This window comes from Leishmania donovani, chromosome 28 (genome assembly GCF_000227135.1).
Source record: "Leishmania donovani BPK282A1 complete genome, chromosome 28".
Classification (NCBI taxonomy): domain Eukaryota; phylum Euglenozoa; class Kinetoplastea; order Trypanosomatida; family Trypanosomatidae; genus Leishmania; species Leishmania donovani.
The window spans coordinates 329,859-345,853 of record NC_018255.1 but is presented as its reverse complement, the minus strand read 5'-3'; the positions used below and the strand labels follow the sequence as shown (position 1 = coordinate 345,853).

Sequence of the window (15,995 nt, the reverse complement as noted above, 5' to 3'; positions counted from 1 at the left end):
ACAGACCTCGCCCCTCCCCCTTTCCCCCGCTCCCTTGCATGTGGGCGCGTGAGTGGGAAGCCGCAGGGAAAGGTAGAGGCTCTGCCGGGGTGCCGCAGGTGTCCGCGGGGCAACAGCAACGAAATGGAACACCATAACAACAAGTGGGCGTGTTCGTTGATAAGGCACGAGGGATGCAGTGCGGGGAAAAAGCAACACGAAAAAAAAAGGGAGCACACCCATAAAACGATAAGAGACGGGGGAAAGCATGAAGACAAACAGCTGACCGCCCGCCCAACTAGTAGAGCAACGGAAGGTCGGGAGGCTACAGGTGCGGTACCTTCAACCACACAAATGCCGCGCGCGAAGCCCAGCGCGAGTGAGGTGTAGCCGGCAGCCCATCCCCCCCCGTCCCTGGCGCTAGTCTTCCGGGGCCGAGCTTCGTTTCGATGAAGCGCATGCAGTTTTTTGTTTTCTTTTTGCTTACACGAGGGCGCTGACGCCCTCCCTGTTGACCTCATCTGGCCCTGTTTAGGTCCGCCAGCTGAGACACTGTATCGCGGAAGGTGTCCTCCCTGCACCTTCTGGTTCACAAAGTTGTGCTGCACCAGATACCGCACACCCGTGTACATGGTGAAACCGGCGCCGGTGATCCGGCACTTGTGGGGGCAGGCATTGTTCGCCAGGGCCCCTGCGCCGGGGCCCACCACGAAGCAGCAACCGCACTGTCCGATAAGTTGCAGCCACTTGTTCAGCATGCTCTGCTTTCGGGTAGGGGCAGGGGTAAACCCAGGTGTCGTACATGAGCTGAGAGTCCCTCGGCGTCATCTTTCCCGCACCATCCATGTTCAGCGCCTTCATGAGCAAGCCATGCGCTTTACGCAATTTATTGAGTCCTTGCAGCTCCTCAAAAAAGCGTCACTGCGACTACTGGCGAGCCAGTCTCCCTAGAGGGCCTTCTTGCGCTTGAAAAGGGCCTCGGAGAGCCAGCAGACGCCAATCGACACCCTTGTCGCTAAGTGCATTGTCAAGGCCGACAGCGATGTCCACTGCATGCTTGCAGTCATCCGTAACTTAAGCGGGTTGTTCGCGTCGCGGAAGTCCGCAGCGGCACGCATCGTGCCGGGAAGGGCCATTTGAAAAAAAAGAAAATCATCGCTTTTTTTTTCACCGCGCTCGGTATTGTGAGCCGCGTGTCAGGGTGAAAGGGTCATCTCAGCACGCACGTATACACAAAAGGGTGTGAGAGAGGCAGAAAGCTCAGCAAGGGCCACACAAACCCAGGCGCAAGCAAGTTTTGTGTCTTGCTGTGAGAGAAGCAAGCAGATCCCGCATGAGAAACCGAAAATTGGAAGCAACGGCGTTTCTTGTATTCCTGTTTTCCCCCTTTTCCTGGCGCGAAAAAACCACCAGCACCACCACCACTGCCGGCGACCGAAACGAATGCAAGAGAGAGGGGGAAGAGACGAGGTGAGACACGAGGGACGAAAAGAGAAACATGGGGTGAGGGCGGCGCTGCATCTTCATCGGTCCGTGTGGCGGGCAGCAGGCAAAGGCACGGTGGGAGGGGAGGAACGAAAATTCAAAACAAAAGGGAGCGGAAAAGCGCGCGAGCCCAGAGTTGCAACAGGAGTGCCGAGTAATCGATGTAGATACTCGGGTGCGTGTCTCAATGAAGAGCAGCGCACAAACAATCACACATCCAGACACGAGCGTGCACGACGGGGACTTTATCGAGCGCGTGCCGCTGTTGTAGTGTCTCCGGATGTGTGCCCACGCCTCTGACACATTCTGCCTTGTCTTTTTTTTTGTTATTGTTTCCTTTGCATTCTGACATTTTTTATGCGTTGATGCGTGCGCGTTCGGGCATTGTGAAGCGGAGAGAGACACACATTCGTGTAGCACGGGAAGGCAAAACGAGATGGATAGAGTAGAATGAACCATGTACATGCGGGAAGTCTGAATGGCGTGGAAGAAGAACCAAGAGGCAAGGAAACACATGGGAAAAATTCTCTCAAAGAAAAAGAGGGGGCGGCAGGAAGGAAGGAAGGAGGAGGGAAGAGGGAGGAGGGAGGCCGCGACTCCGAGAGAAGCTCGAGAGAGCACCGCACACGACAGGGAAGAGGAGTGGGGAGGTGGGAGACGAAGACACGTGCAGACATAATTACGCTTCAGCCGGCAACAGCAGCAACACTGGACTCACGGGATATCAAAAGAAGAGGGAGAGATGATGAGCAGGAAAAATGAGGAGGAGCGGCACCATGGAAGTGAGAAGCTGTAGCAAGAGAGTAAAGCACTGCATAGAGCCACCACCATCACTCATCTTCCCCATCAGCCACTTTTTTATTCTTCTTTTGAAGTCCCTCTGGTGCTGCGCACCGCACACGCATGGGAGAGGAGGAGGGTTGTGTGCTGCTCTCTTTCCTTTACGTATTGCATCTATGGGAAACGCGAGGACAACACTGAAGTTAGACGCGAAAAGTGCGGCAGCGTTGAAAAAAAAAGCGTTGACGAGGTGGTGGACAACGAGAGAGAGGCGAGGCGTCCGGGAGGGTGGGAGAAGGATGACGGTCATGGAAGTGGAGGACGACAGCAACGACAAGGCGAGAGATGGGAAGTGTATACCGCCCCTCTCATTACCTTTGCTCTCCCTCCACCACCACGAGACCAATGAGACGGGCACCGACGGTGACCGGTCGACATGTCTCCCTCTTCCTCAGAACACAGTCGTTCATAAAAGCACAAGACACAGAAAGAGAGAGCCCAGTGCAGAGTGCGCGGACAGCGCTGGGAAGAAAACAAGGTGGAGGACGGGCAGTAGCGGCAAAGAAGACCATATCAACTCCAAACAACATACGAAAAAAAAAGAGGAGAGCGAAGCAAAATAGTAGTAGTACATGCTACACACAGAGAGAGGAGACCTGCCCCACAACAGCAGCGGTATTAACAACAGCATTCACATATCCACTACCGCCGTAAAAAAAAAAGGCGATTACAGACAGAACATCCAACGAGGACGAGGAGGAAGGAGGCACCGAAGCCGAAGGTGAAACCGAAGTCGATTTGGTCGCGCATATACACGCACACACATAAATACATAAAACGACGGGAGGACGAGAGGCAGAGAGAGCGTGCACACTCAGTAAGAAATTCAACAAGAAAAAACAGCGGAGGGACAGCGAGAGAGAACGTACATGGACAAGAAAGAGAGCGCAGACGTCTACGCGCACATACGCACAGACACAGACGCACACACGGATAGAGTGAGAGAGGTGAATACACGCAAGTATGGGTTTCGCGGGGGGGGGGCAGAGAGGGAGAAGGCGAGGAGAAGGAGGAGAAGGCAAACAGGGTTGCAACCAAAAAGCGATTTTCAAAGCCTTACATGGAATCAAAATCAAAAGACGTAAACCGACGGGAAGGAGCACATCAGATGCAAGTGGCATACGTCCCTCGCCCACTAGATCCTACACAACTCCACACACGCACCCACAGGAACCTGCCACCTCAGCAAGACCTACCCATCTCCCCCTCGTTGCTCCGTACCCACCAGCACACTGTGCTCCCGCGTAGAAGGAAAACAACAACAAAGAGACCAAGATGGCTATCTTCACTTCTTCTTCTGTTCTTACACGCACATCTCCGTCATAACTGGTGATTTGAGTGTGTACACTTCTTATGCGAGTGTATGTGTGTGTGTGTGTGTCCGTGAGTGCATGTATAGCGTCTTCGAGAAAGCCAAAGGAAGTCGTCAAATCGGAGTAAACGTGGATGTGCGAGAAACGGATGACAACCAGCGAAACGACAAAATAAAAAGATGTGGTTTGTATGCCTCGCGCTGCGCACGCACATCGATGCATCCTACCCCGTGCACCTCTTCGCCTTTTGCGCACTCCCCCATCCCTCCCTCCCCCTCAAGCAGTAACCGCCAGCCACGCCTCAAGCCCGGTGCAATTCCTGGATCGGGATCAGCACGCTCCCGATCATATAGTGATCACTCGGCACCCGCGCATTCGGAAGCTCCTGTCGCTCTCCGAGCCGCAGCACCCCGCCGCACACGACGTGCTCATCCTCGTATAATATGTGGTCGAGCACCTTGCCCTCCATGTTGGTGGACGGGTTCACCGCCGACACGTAGGAAGGATGGCGGTAGCAGTACGGGGCATAGGCGTCACTCAAGCGGATCTTGTGCACGACGTCGTCAATGAGAAGCACCGGTGGGCTGGGCGGAGTGTAGGCGCTGTTGGCGATGAGCGTGGGCAGGCATAAGAGAGACACCGGCGGTGACGCAGACACCGTCGAGCACGTGAAGTCGTAGTCTACCGCTGACGGCGACTGCAGCGCCGCCTGGGAGGAGAAATGGCGCGTGGCTTGGGGCGAAGCAGGGCTTGGCGCCCCGTCTCTGGATGCAGCGACGGCGGGCCGCCGCTTCCGACGTGCGCGCGGGGACGCCGGCGTCGCCGGGTCGCCGTCCAAGGACAGCCGGTGATCACCCATCACCAATCCATAGTTCGAGCTCGCTGAGGCGTTGCCACCGCTGCCGCCGCCGTCCGCACCTGCGAAGCTTTTCAGCGCGTGGATGCGATGCCGCCGCTTCGCGTTCACTTCTCCTTTCTCTACAACCCCGCCTGCACCACCCACTCCTTCCTGGTGATCGTGAGAGGGGCTCGGCTGCGCCGAAGATGCAACGTCGGTTGCATCGCCCAACATGGGGGTCCGTCCGCGGCTTTCCTCACTTTCCCAGTCAGGCTCGCCCAACTCCACACTGAGCGTGTCGTGGCGAGTGTGCACGGCGAGTCGCATTGCGCAGTTCGTGGGAAACGCAGTGCTCAGCACGCTTCCGCTCTGACTGGCACTTCGGCTACGGGAGTGTTCCAGCGTACTACTCTCGATGTTGCTCATGTCCGGTAAGGTGCGCCGTCGCGTGTACGCGCGGTGGTTTTCGGGGATGGTGGCGGAGCCTCCGTTCTCCCGCGCAGACGACGGCGAGGTCTGTGGTGCAGAGGCTGGGGAGGCGGCATGCACAGTGGGAGTCCTGTTCATCGACATCGAGGGTCGCAGAAGTGGCAGCTGAGCATCCGAACTGCAACAGCGAGCGGGGCTCGACGACGCAGAGAACAGCACATACTGCGATGACGACGCGGCCACCGCTGCAAGGTTGCTGCCGCCGCCACAGCCATCATCACAGCCACAGCTCGGCGTGTCGATGAAGCTACTGGAGGTTGACAAGAGAGTTGGGGATGTGCTTCCGCGGTTGCAGCGGAGGTCATTCTCGGTAGGCTGTGGACTCGGTGTGGGGGCAGACCTTCGCGGGGACGTCGGAGCGGCGACGGTGGTACCCTTCGCCAAGTCTCGTCGGCACTGCAGTCGATTGTCTGCCCTATTGTGCGAGGACAGCACGCCGTCCGAGACGCGGCTAGGGTAGAGATTGAATGGCCGCTTGCTGAGCGGGGTGTATGGCTGATGGAGGCAGAGGTCGTCACCTGTCCCGTTACCGGTCGCTGCAGCACTAGCAGCGTTGCTCACGGAGTTGCGGGGCGGAGACTTGGTCGCGCGACGCGGCAGCACCGACGGTGGCGAGCCCGTAGAACATAAGGAGGAGTGCATAGAGTTGTGCGGGGATATCCTGATCATCTCCTGCCCCGCGGGGTTCAGCACACCATACAGTGTCGGTGGAGGCACCTTTGACGGGGGCGGAGGCGTGGGGCGCAGCGCATTCACCTCACCCCTGGCGGTCGCCCGACCGGTGCCTCGCTCATCCGTGCGGTCGAGCGGCACCGGCGACTCCGACTTGGGTGCTCGCCAGTACTCCATCACCTCCGCCCCCCCTGGCACCCTGCCGGTGCGCAAGTACTCCATGACCGGCCCGCTGCGCTCGGCATTAAAGTCGCCGCCGATAATGCATGTGACGGACGATGTGGGCGACGAGGCAACGCCAGAGCACACACTGGCGTACCTACAGCGCATGCGATCGGTGGCGGCGACGTTGAAGAGCCTGCTACCGTCGCTGTCTCCAGCCGGATCGGAGGCTTCAGTAGTGGCGCGGCTGGGTACTATGCTTTGGCACCGCGCAGACAGCGCGCGCGGCTGCTGCAACGGTAGCGGCGTTGGTAGCGATGGCTGAGGTGCGACATCGTCCTGCGCGTGCCGCCGCGTTCCCTCTCGCATCAGCGGGGTGTCGATGATGCTCGGCGGCTGGGTGACTGCGCTGTCGCACGCGATGGAGCCACGCCCACTTGGGTAGACGAGGTCCACGTAGCCCTTGCAGTACTTGTGCTTCAGTCCCTCCATGACGCGGAGGAGCTGATGCGCCTGCCACAGCTGTGCGTTGATGCGCTGCCAGATGAGATGCACAGCAGCCACCACGTATATGCGCGATACCCCGATCACCTGCATATCCTGCAGCACCACGACGAGGGCCACATTGTGCGAGTCCACCTGAAGCTTCTTGTGCTCGTAGCGGGTGAGTCGCTTCTCCGCGGCGGCGAGACGGTTAAAGAGCACCGGCATCACCTCTAGCTCGCGGAACCGTGCCGCCTTGTAAAAGATGCTCACTCCGTCCATTTCCACTCGCCGGTGGCCGAGGGCCTCCTCAGTGGCCTTCTCCGCGCGAAGTACTGCCGGAGGCGCTCCAGACCCCATCGTCTGCCGGTTTACACGCGCTGTGGCACCTTGGGTGAACTCCGCTGCGCTGCAACTTCGCTGCATCGACTCCTCATCCGTCATCGCTTTGGGCTGGATTTGCGGGTCCTCGAGCGAGGAGCACGACATCTCCTGTTGCGGCATGCTGAACGGCTGCGGGTGCTGCAAGGGCAACGCCTCGCCACGTTTCTGCCAAATGGCCGGGGTGCCACACGAGCTCGCGGGAAACCGAGACGCGGCCACGACGCTGCTGCGCCGACTGGAGCGGCGGCTCCAGCTCGTTTCGGCGAGCTGCGGCAGATGGGGCGAGTTGCTCCTCCTGTCGACATCGCCGGAGCCGTTCGCGGCGCCACCGGCCGCGCCACGCCGAGCGGAAGCGTCACTATTGCACGCAGCCGCTCCGGCTAATGTAGCCGTCATGCTCACCGAGTTCGGCCTCTTCTCAGTGCTGCAGGGGATTCCAAAAGGGATAGCAAGAGCAGGCGAGAACGCGGCTGCTCCCTTGGACTGCTGCGTCAGCGGTGCGCAGCGAGGAGCTCCGTTGCGATCAGTGATGACAACGTGATGCCCCTCCATCCCGAGCGCCGTTCTCAAGTAAGGCCCGAGAGTGCGCTCGTGCGCCGCCACGCTGATCTCCTCCAAGAGCAATATGTCGGGGTCAACGCGCCGGAGCTCCTCCTTGATGAGGTCCAGTCGATACTCTTCACTCAGCACCGACGGTGGGCAGGCGGGGTACAAGTCGGTGGACGCTAGCCGGCTCGCCAGGATGTTGTAGCCGATTACCTTTAGCGCTCCTGGTATCTCATCGATCGTTCTGGACTCCGAGGTGGAAATGGGATGACTGCGGCGGGGGCCGCTGCCGTCTTCGCCGCTGCTGGGGGGCCGCGGTGCCTGACCCTGAAACTTGGCGGTGGCCTGCCGCGCCGAGTGCGCGGCCGTGGAGCGAGGCACGTCTCCCGCGCCCGGCGGCGACGCGCGCACAGATGGCATGGCGTAATCACTCAGCAGCGCCGCCGAGGCGACAGTCTTGGACCATCCCTGCGACACAGGCTCCGGTGTTTCTTGAGAATTGAAGACGAGACTAGTTTCCCGCATGCTTTCCTGAAGCTTCTCTACATTCAGCCCTGACAAACATGAGAGGCTCAGAGCGCTGCGCTCGCGATTGTTTCGACGCTCCAGTAGTGTCATAGAGCGACCAGCGGACGAGGTGCCCGGGCCAATGCTTGTGGTCATCGCTGCGGCGCCCGTTGTGGCGGCACCAGACCCGCCGATGCCGCTCTCCACACCAACGCCGGTACTGCCGGCTGACTTGGTAACGCTCGAGGCGGAAGAGAAAGGTAGCATTGTCAGCATGGGCAGCGGCTGGTCTTCGGAGGCGGCCGAGGTGTTGGCGCCACTGCGCATGCTTCTAATGCCGGCGAGACTCGAAAATTCCGACGCAGAGGTCCGCTGCAGCGGCAGACCGCCGCCGTTGCTCATCGTCACATGGCGCACCGTCGTGGTCCGTGGGACTTGCAGCGGTTGGTAGTCGCTGATATTTACATCCGGCGTGGCGGCGACAAGGCTGAACACGTTGTTGCTGCTCGACATGGTAGCCAAGGATCGGGCAGGGTTTTCCGGTGCGACACATACTCTGTTCTGATGGCCACCGGAGTGTGTGCCGCCGACGGTTCCGCTACCGTCCGCCGCCTCCCCGTTGGACCGCGGCATCATCAAAGCAAAAGACGCGAAGGGGGAAGGGCAAGGAAACACAGGCGAGACGCGCTCACAGCAGCGTACGCGAAGAAGGCGACGAAAAAAAAGAAAGAAACGTTTTTTTTTTTTCAAAGGAAAGAGACGCCGGCGGGCACACGCGACTCAGTGGAAGAGAAACGACGACAAGCGCGAGAGAGGGGAAGGGAGACAAAGTGGATGTGCTCTCCGGGCGTGTGTCAGAGCGGCGAGAGCTGCGCAGAGGCGGAGCGTGCAAGCGAGAGGTTCCGTTATGCGTGCCAGGTGTGCGCACACACGAAAGGGAGAGAGAGAGACACACACACCAGATAAGATACGCAGCCGCCAGCAAGAGAAGAAGTGCCAGGCCAAGAGACAGATAGAGACAGGCAGGCACAAGAAACGAGAGAGACACCAAGAAAGAGAAGGAGAACGTAAGAGGTGAAGGGGGAGAAAAAAAAAAAAAACAAAAAAAATCGTAGCACAACGGCGAGAAAGCGAGACACTCATGCGCGCAGCACACACAAGAAACCAAACCAAGCGAGGCCCTCCCGAGGAGCGCAAAATAAATAAATGAAGCAAGCAAAAAAAAAAAGAGAACTGAGAGCGAGTGTGCGACTCGGGTGTGTGTGGATGCGCCTCTTCGTGTGTGTGTATGTGTGTGCAGCGGTAGAGGAAGGGAGAGGGAAGCGCGCGTGCGCCTGTGAACACGACGAAAGAGTGTCCTTTTCTTTGTTGTTTAGTTTATGCTGCTGTTGTTGTTGTGGGAAGAGGGGTCGATTAACAACGAAAAAATTAATCTCTGCGCGCGCGCTTATCGGGAGTGCGGCAACGAGAGAGGAAACAGCCTGTGTGTATAGGTGAATGTAGAGCGGTACGTGCGCAGCGTGTATGTGTATGTCTTGAGAGATGGGAGGAGGAGGACGGTGTCGCGGTGGGAAGAGACAGAGAGGAGAAGGGGGGAGGGAGGGTTTCGGCGAAGATCGCTCGTTGGAGCGCCGAGAGAGAGAGAGCCACACACACACACACACGTACGCAAACAAGCCGGGAAAACGAAGAAGAAAAGCAAGAAAGAAGCGGGTGATGACGTACAACCGGCACAGGAGTAGGTGGAGGAGGGGAAGCGAGGCACCCACATGAAAAAAAAGAGCAAAGAAAATACAAGCGAAAGATGAAAGCCAGCAGAGGGGCAATGAGAGGAGGGAGGGAAGGAGGAGGCTAGACTACAAGAGGGGAAGAGGAGAGACGCAGGAGGGGAGAGGGAGAGGGAGAGAGGCCGTGAAGACGGCCCGCGCACTCAACACGCACGCTCACGCCTACACAAGGGAGGGCTCCTCCGCGTTCGTATGCGTATATCGCACGCACTGCTTCACCCGTTGATGGCTTTGGCAGTTCGGTGACTAAGCAATCAAAATCCTATATGTGGAAAGAAAAACGTATGTGTGCATGTGCGGGCGGGCCACCGACGGAGAACGAAACGTCCATGTAACGAACAAAAAAAGGGATACGAGTAGGATAGCACACCCATGCAGGCCCGAGTCGCCGATTCAAAACCCCCCACGCCCGCCAGCAGATGCAGCGGGTTGTCGGGCGAAAGGGTGGGGGCAAGGTGAACGTAGCGAAGGAGAGGAGAAAGGAGAGCCCAGTGGAGTCGAGTACAGTCATGTGCATCGGAGTTCGCCGAAGAACACGCAGGGCAAACCAGAACAACTAAAGCAGGGTGTACTAGCGGCGTGTAGACGCTAGGCATTGGCCCTTTAGCGGCCGCTCGAGTGCCAAGACCCGAGCCTGCAGCAGTCTGTTCACCACGAGACATTATGCACACAGATGCATACAGACAGGAGGAGCGTGTGCGCCATCCCGGTTTGGACACAAATCTGCTTTCTCTCTCTCGACAACCCGAGACAATGAAGGGGAGAAGAAGCCGCTGACTAAGCAGGTCCACGCGGTCGCGCCTTCTTCTTTTCGTTTCGCAGCGCTTTCCAGATGCTCTGGTGAGCAAGACGGATTCCAAGCGGAGAGCGGGCACCATAACATGCGTAACACCTACGCACATAAATACTCAGACAAAAAGCGGCGGAGACACCCGCAGCGTGTGTGTCGCCCCACCACCAAAGAAAGCGAAAACGACGGAAACAAGGGGAGAGGAAAAAGCACTCCTACACAGAGCCAAGGCGCTTGGGGGTCGAGGGGGTGGGGTTACAATGCATAGTGTCACCGGGCAGTCAACCCAGACAACGGTTGACGGTGCTCGCCTTCGCACATCGACGAGCCTAGGGGGAGGGCAGCAAGTCCCCCACTTCATCATTACCTCCGCCGCTCATCGGCGCGCGGGGCGCGGTTCCATAGCGCTTCAACAAAAAATAGCTTCGCTTCAGCTCTAATTCTTTTTGACGCAGCAGCTCATGGAGGCGCTCTTCTTCCTCGGCGAGCTTCGCGCATTCGCCGTTGTACTTCGCAACAATGCGGTAGTCCTCCTCGCGCACCGATGCGCGTTGCTTCCGCCACGCCGCCTCCTTGCCAGAAAGATTTTCGATCTCCGTGTTCTGCGCCTCCAGCGTTTGTCGAAGCTGTTGCACATCGGCATCTGTCACGGACAGCTTCACCTGATCTTGCAGCCTCGCGAACCGCGTATGCACCTCCATGTCCGCCTTTTCTAGTTCCCGCAGCTCCTCCATTCGCTGCCGCACCTCCTCCCTCAACTGCGAGTTCATCTCGTGCTGCTGCCCGCGCATGCGTCGAGTCTGCTCCTCTGTGCGCCCGATCGCGCGCAGACCCTCGTCGCGCCACTTCTTCACCTTCTGCAGCGTATCGACCTCGCGCTCTACCTGTGCGATTTGCATCTGCACCAGTCGCACTTCGTTGCGCTTGTCACGCACGCGCGGGTCATTCGCGTACTGCCTCTCTACTGCGTCCAAAACTTTGAGCTCATCGCGCAGGAACGCGTTGCGGCTGGCGAGCCGGCGCGCCTCTTCCACAGGATCTTCGGGGGGCGTCACCCGAGTAGCGTCTTCGTCCGCGGCCGCCGACGCACCCCTCTGCTCACATAGGTCCAGGAACAAGAGCTTTCGATCTTTGATAGCGTTCTCAAGCAGATCGACTTCCGTCCGCAGCTGGGCAACGGTCTTTGTGGGAGGCACGACGGCCGCAGCCTCGGCGGGCTTGGAGTGCGAGCGACGCCTCATGATCACCGCGTGATGGACAACTAAAAGGCTGAAAGTGCACGAAAAAAAAACGAGCAGGGTCGCATACATTCACCCTCACGCATATACAGCGAAGGAAAGCAGAGCGATCCAGCGGTGGGGAGGGGGAACAAAAAAGGGGAATGGTAGAAGCAGCGGCAGCTTCGATGAATGAGCCTATATTATCTGAGTAAAGCCACGGAACGAGCAGAGGAGGCTGGAAAAAATGAGCAGCCGCAACCATCTGCGTCTAGGTGGTGAGGTGAAGACGGAAGAAGTAGCGCCACTGCACAACGGTTTGTCGTCGTTCTGAGGTGAGCTCAGCGAGGCTGTCTTTCTCATAATATGTCTATATATATATATATGTGTGTGTGTGTGTGTGTGTAATGGGCAGAGCTCCACGTCGCTGCGGGTTAGAGGGGCGCCCGAGGGACAGCAAGCACCGAGCAACAAAGAGGGGGACAACAGAGGGAGCAGAGCGAAGAGGGCAATAAAAATGGAGGGCAAACAAGAAAACAACCACAACAGCGTGCACGCACACAGGAAACAAAGGGAAGGGAAGGGGGGCAGTCGCCGCATCAGCATGTCTTGCCGCCGGCCATACTGTGCTCGCCTCCGCCGTGCACTGCAAATGCCGCCGCTCGCGATACGACAGTCATGTCTTGCTGCGGTGGGATTACCATCAAGAGGCTGTAACCATTGACCTCGCATGCACATGCCCATGCACGTGGGCCCATCCGTGGTCAGTCACCAACATCGGCAGGGGAGTAGAGACAGGGAGTGCCCATTGGTGCAGGTGGCCAAGTGGCGAAGCCAGCGTCGCTCCAAACACCAGAAGAGGCAGTCGCTTTCCCGCTCCCTCTCCAGGCTAAGCATGCCGAGCCACACGGTCTCGCGCATAAACACGGGCGCACGCATCATGCATGTGTGCGTCCATCCGACTCTGCGCGTTTCCTTTGTGTGTGTGTGTGTGTGGCTGCTCTTCTTATCTGTCAGGATTCCCATTCTTGTCTTTTACCTCTCCTTTCAGCTCTGAGTTTTTTGTGTAAAAACGAAACGTCTGGAGTCCGCCGTACACGAGGACGCACCGCCCTGCCCTGCCCCGCTGCCTCGTCCACAAGCGAGAGAGAGAGAGCGAGGCGGAGGGGAGGGGGGAGTAGTGGCGACCGAAGGCGCGATGCGAGTGCCGTGTCTCTCCTCAAATAACGGTGATGTCGACACCCACACGTACACGCACACAGTCGCAAAAGGAGCCGGTGTGCGACTGGGTACGTGCACGCGTCTCTGAGGTGCAACGCATGACAGAAAGCACCCAAGAAGAGGGAAAGGAGGAGGGGGAGGAAAGCTTGAGAAGGGGCAAAAAGGAAATCCACGCGCCCACAATAAAAACACGCGGCATCAACGCACTCTGCAGCACCGCGGGAGAACGGGGAGGGGGGAGGGTGTGGGCAAGGACAGAAGGGAGGAGACGAGTGTGTGTGTGTGAGAGAAGCACGAATGTGGAGGCACACGCTTGCTTGCTGCTTCACCAATCCCCCCACCCCCGCCCCTTTTACCTTCACCCATTTTCGGGAACGGCATTCTGCAAGGCGTTTGTTTTGGCTCATATATATGGTGTGGCTGCTCGATGGCCTTTCTCAAAAACTCACGCACATAGATGAGCAGAGAAGGGGGAAAGGTGGCAGGAGATGAAAGAGGAAGAGTTACACACCCACGCATATGTTGCGGCACACACGGACGCAGACGCTAGAATGGGGACTCGTTGGTATCATGAGAAGCTCGAAAGCAAGCCCTAAAATTTAAAACGTAGTTCTATGGTAGAGCACCTCAAGAGAGAAGAGGGACAGCGCACAGGATCGCGCTGCGCCCAGGAGAGAGGCGATCAGGCGGGCCGAAGTCGCCCTTCTGAGCCTTGAGGCTGGAGAACTATCGGGTATCGTCGCGTCATCTACTTAGGATCCGCAGTTCAGGCACTCCTCGGGCTGTGAAGCGCGGTGCGAGGACATGGTCTGCTGCGAGTTCTCCCTCTCCTGGATCTCCTTCATTCGCTTCGCGTCCACGGTGAACTTGATCGCGTCCGCCGCGGCCTTGGTGCGCAGGTAGTAGACGCCAGTCTTCAGTCCAGCTTCCCAGCAATAGAAGAGCATGGACGTGATCTGGCCGGAGGTGGGGCTCTGGAGGAAGAGGTTCAGCGACTGCGACTGGTCAATGTACTGGCCGCGGTCGCGTGCCATGTCTATCAGCTTGCGCTGTGGAATCTCCCACACGGTCCGGTAAAGCTCCCTCAGGTCGTCCGGCATGCCGTTAATAGTGAGGATAGAGCCGTTGTAGGAGATGATCTCGTTCCGCATCGACTCGTTCCATAGACCACGCGCAATAAGGTCCATGACGAGGTACTTGTTCACAACAGGGAACTCGCCGCTCAGCACACGGCGGACGTAGATGTTCGAGGTGAAGGGCTCGAAGCACTCGTTATTGCCGAGAATCTGCGAGGTGGACGCGGTTGGCATGGGGGCAACCAGCAGGGAGTTGCGCATGCCCACCTGCATCACCTTCTCCTTGAGGCTGGCCCAGTCCCAGCGACCGCTGTTGGGCCGCGCGTTCTTCCACATGTCGAACTGCAGAATGCCCTCGCTGGCCGGGCTGCCCGTGAAGGTCTCGTACGGGCCATCCTCCTTCGCCAGCTCCATCGACGACTCGACAGCAGCAAAGTAGATCGTTTCGAAGATCTCTGCGTTCACCCGCTGCGCCTCCGCCGAGACAAACGGCAGTCGCATGAGGATGAAGGCGTCCGCGAGCCCCTGCACGCCGAGGCCGATGGGGCGGTTGCGCATGTTACTGCGGCGCGCCGTCTCGACCGGGTAGTAGTTGCGGTCAATAACCCGGTTTAGGTTACGTGTGATCTGCTTTGTCACGGTGTAGAGAAGCTGGTGGTTGAACTCACGCTTCTCAACGTCGACGAAGCGCGGCAGCGCGATGGAGGCGAGGTTGCACACCGCCGTCTCCTGTGGCGACGTGTACTCGACAATCTCCGTGCATAGGTTCGAGCACTTGATCGTGCCAAGATTCTTCTGGTTCGACTTGCTGTTGCATGCGTCCTTGTAGAGGACGAACGGCCCTCCCGTCTCGATCTGAGACTCCAGGATAGCAAACCACACCTCCTGGGCCTGGATCGTCTTGACGCCGCGGCCCTCGGACTCGTAGCGCTCGTAGAGCCGCTCAAACTCTTCACCATAGCAATCGCTGAGACCCGGGCACGTGTTGGGATCCATCAGCGTCCACTTCCCCTCGCTTTTCACACGTCTCATAAACAGATCTGGGATCCACAGCGCGTAGAAGAGGTCGCGGGCGCGCTGGTCATCTTTTCCCGTGTTGCGTTTCAGCAGCAGAAAGCCAAAGACGTCAGCGTGCCAGGGCTCGAGATAGACGGCGAAGGCGCCCTTGCGCTTACCGCCGCCCTGGTCCACGTAGCGGGCGGTGTTGTTGAAGACGCGTAGCATTGGCACGAGCCCGTTCGACGTGCCGTTCGTACCAGCTATGTAGCTGCCCGCCGCGCGGATGTTGTGCACGTGCAGACCAATGCCGCCGGCCGCTTTGCTGATCACGGCACACTCCTTCAGCGTGTCGTAGATGCCGTCGATGCTGTCTTCCTTCGACGCCACCAGGAAGCACGAGCTCATTTGCGGCTTCGGGGTGCCGGCGTTAAAGAGGGTCGGGGTGGCGTGGGTGAAGAAGCCCTTGGACATAAGGTCGTACGTCTCACGCACATTCTTGAGATCTGCGCCGTGAATGCCAAGAGCGACACGCATGAACATCTGCTGTGGGCGCTCCACAATTCGCATCTCACCCCTTCCGGTCTCGATACGCAGCAGGTACGAGCGCTCCAGCGTCTTGTACCCAAAGAACTCGAAGTTCAAATCGCGGGAGTAGTCAATCATGCTCTGAAGTTCCTTGTGGTGCTGCTGCATAACCTCCCACACATCGTCGGCGATCAGTGGAGCGGGACGGTTTGTCTGCACCGTGACGTGGTCGTGCAGAAGGCGGAACGTCTCCAGCAGCGACTCATTCGTCTGCTTGTGCAGTGATGTTGTGCACAGGCGACCGCCCATGCGGCCGTAGTCCGGGTGCTTTGTGACCGAGTACGCCGCCGTCTGCGCCACGAGCTCGTCCAGTTTGTCGTAGCGGATCTGGTCCGTCAAGCCGCGCGTCACATTCTCCGTCAGCATGTCCACGTCGAGATGGTCGCGGTCGAGCCCCTCCATCACCCGCTCGAAGCGGCGGCGGATCTTGCAAGCATCGTACGGTTGCGCCTCGCCATTGCGCTTGATGATCATCGGCGCCGAATCGGACATGGTTTCCATGCGGCAGAACAGAGCGGGAAAAAAAAACAAGTAGAGCGGCGCGGCACGGCTGAGCAACGGCGGTCACACAACGCGTGTTATCCTGCGCTGTGGATGCTGCTAGTAAGCTGAAGACAGAGCA

At 58.5% G+C, this 15,995-nt stretch overlaps 3 protein-coding genes across 3 annotated transcripts; all 3 read right to left on the bottom strand.

Moving 5' to 3' along the window:
• Positions 1–3,918: 3,918 nt before the first annotated feature.
• LDBPK_281000 (endonuclease/exonuclease/phosphatase-likeprotei n) lies at positions 3,919–8,334 on the bottom strand (the record flags this gene model as incomplete). Its single annotated transcript, XM_003862151.1, has 1 exon — positions 3,919–8,334. One exon carries the CDS (start codon positions 8,332–8,334, stop codon positions 3,919–3,921), a length of 4,416 nt encoding a protein of 1,471 aa, XP_003862199.1.
• Positions 8,335–10,604: 2,270 nt separating this feature from the next.
• LDBPK_280990 (hypothetical protein, conserved) lies at positions 10,605–11,516 on the bottom strand (the record flags this gene model as incomplete). The annotated part of the gene is made up of 1 exon (XM_003862150.1): positions 10,605–11,516. One exon carries the CDS (start codon positions 11,514–11,516, stop codon positions 10,605–10,607), a length of 912 nt encoding a protein of 303 aa, XP_003862198.1.
• Positions 11,517–13,465: 1,949 nt separating this feature from the next.
• Positions 13,466–15,865, bottom strand: LDBPK_280980 (ribonucleoside-diphosphate reductase large chain, putative; the record flags this gene model as incomplete). Its single annotated transcript, XM_003862149.1, has 1 exon — positions 13,466–15,865. The coding sequence occupies one exon, from the start codon at positions 15,863–15,865 to the stop codon at positions 13,466–13,468; it is 2,400 nt and encodes a 799-aa protein (XP_003862197.1).
• Between the last annotated feature and the right edge of the window lie 130 nt (positions 15,866–15,995).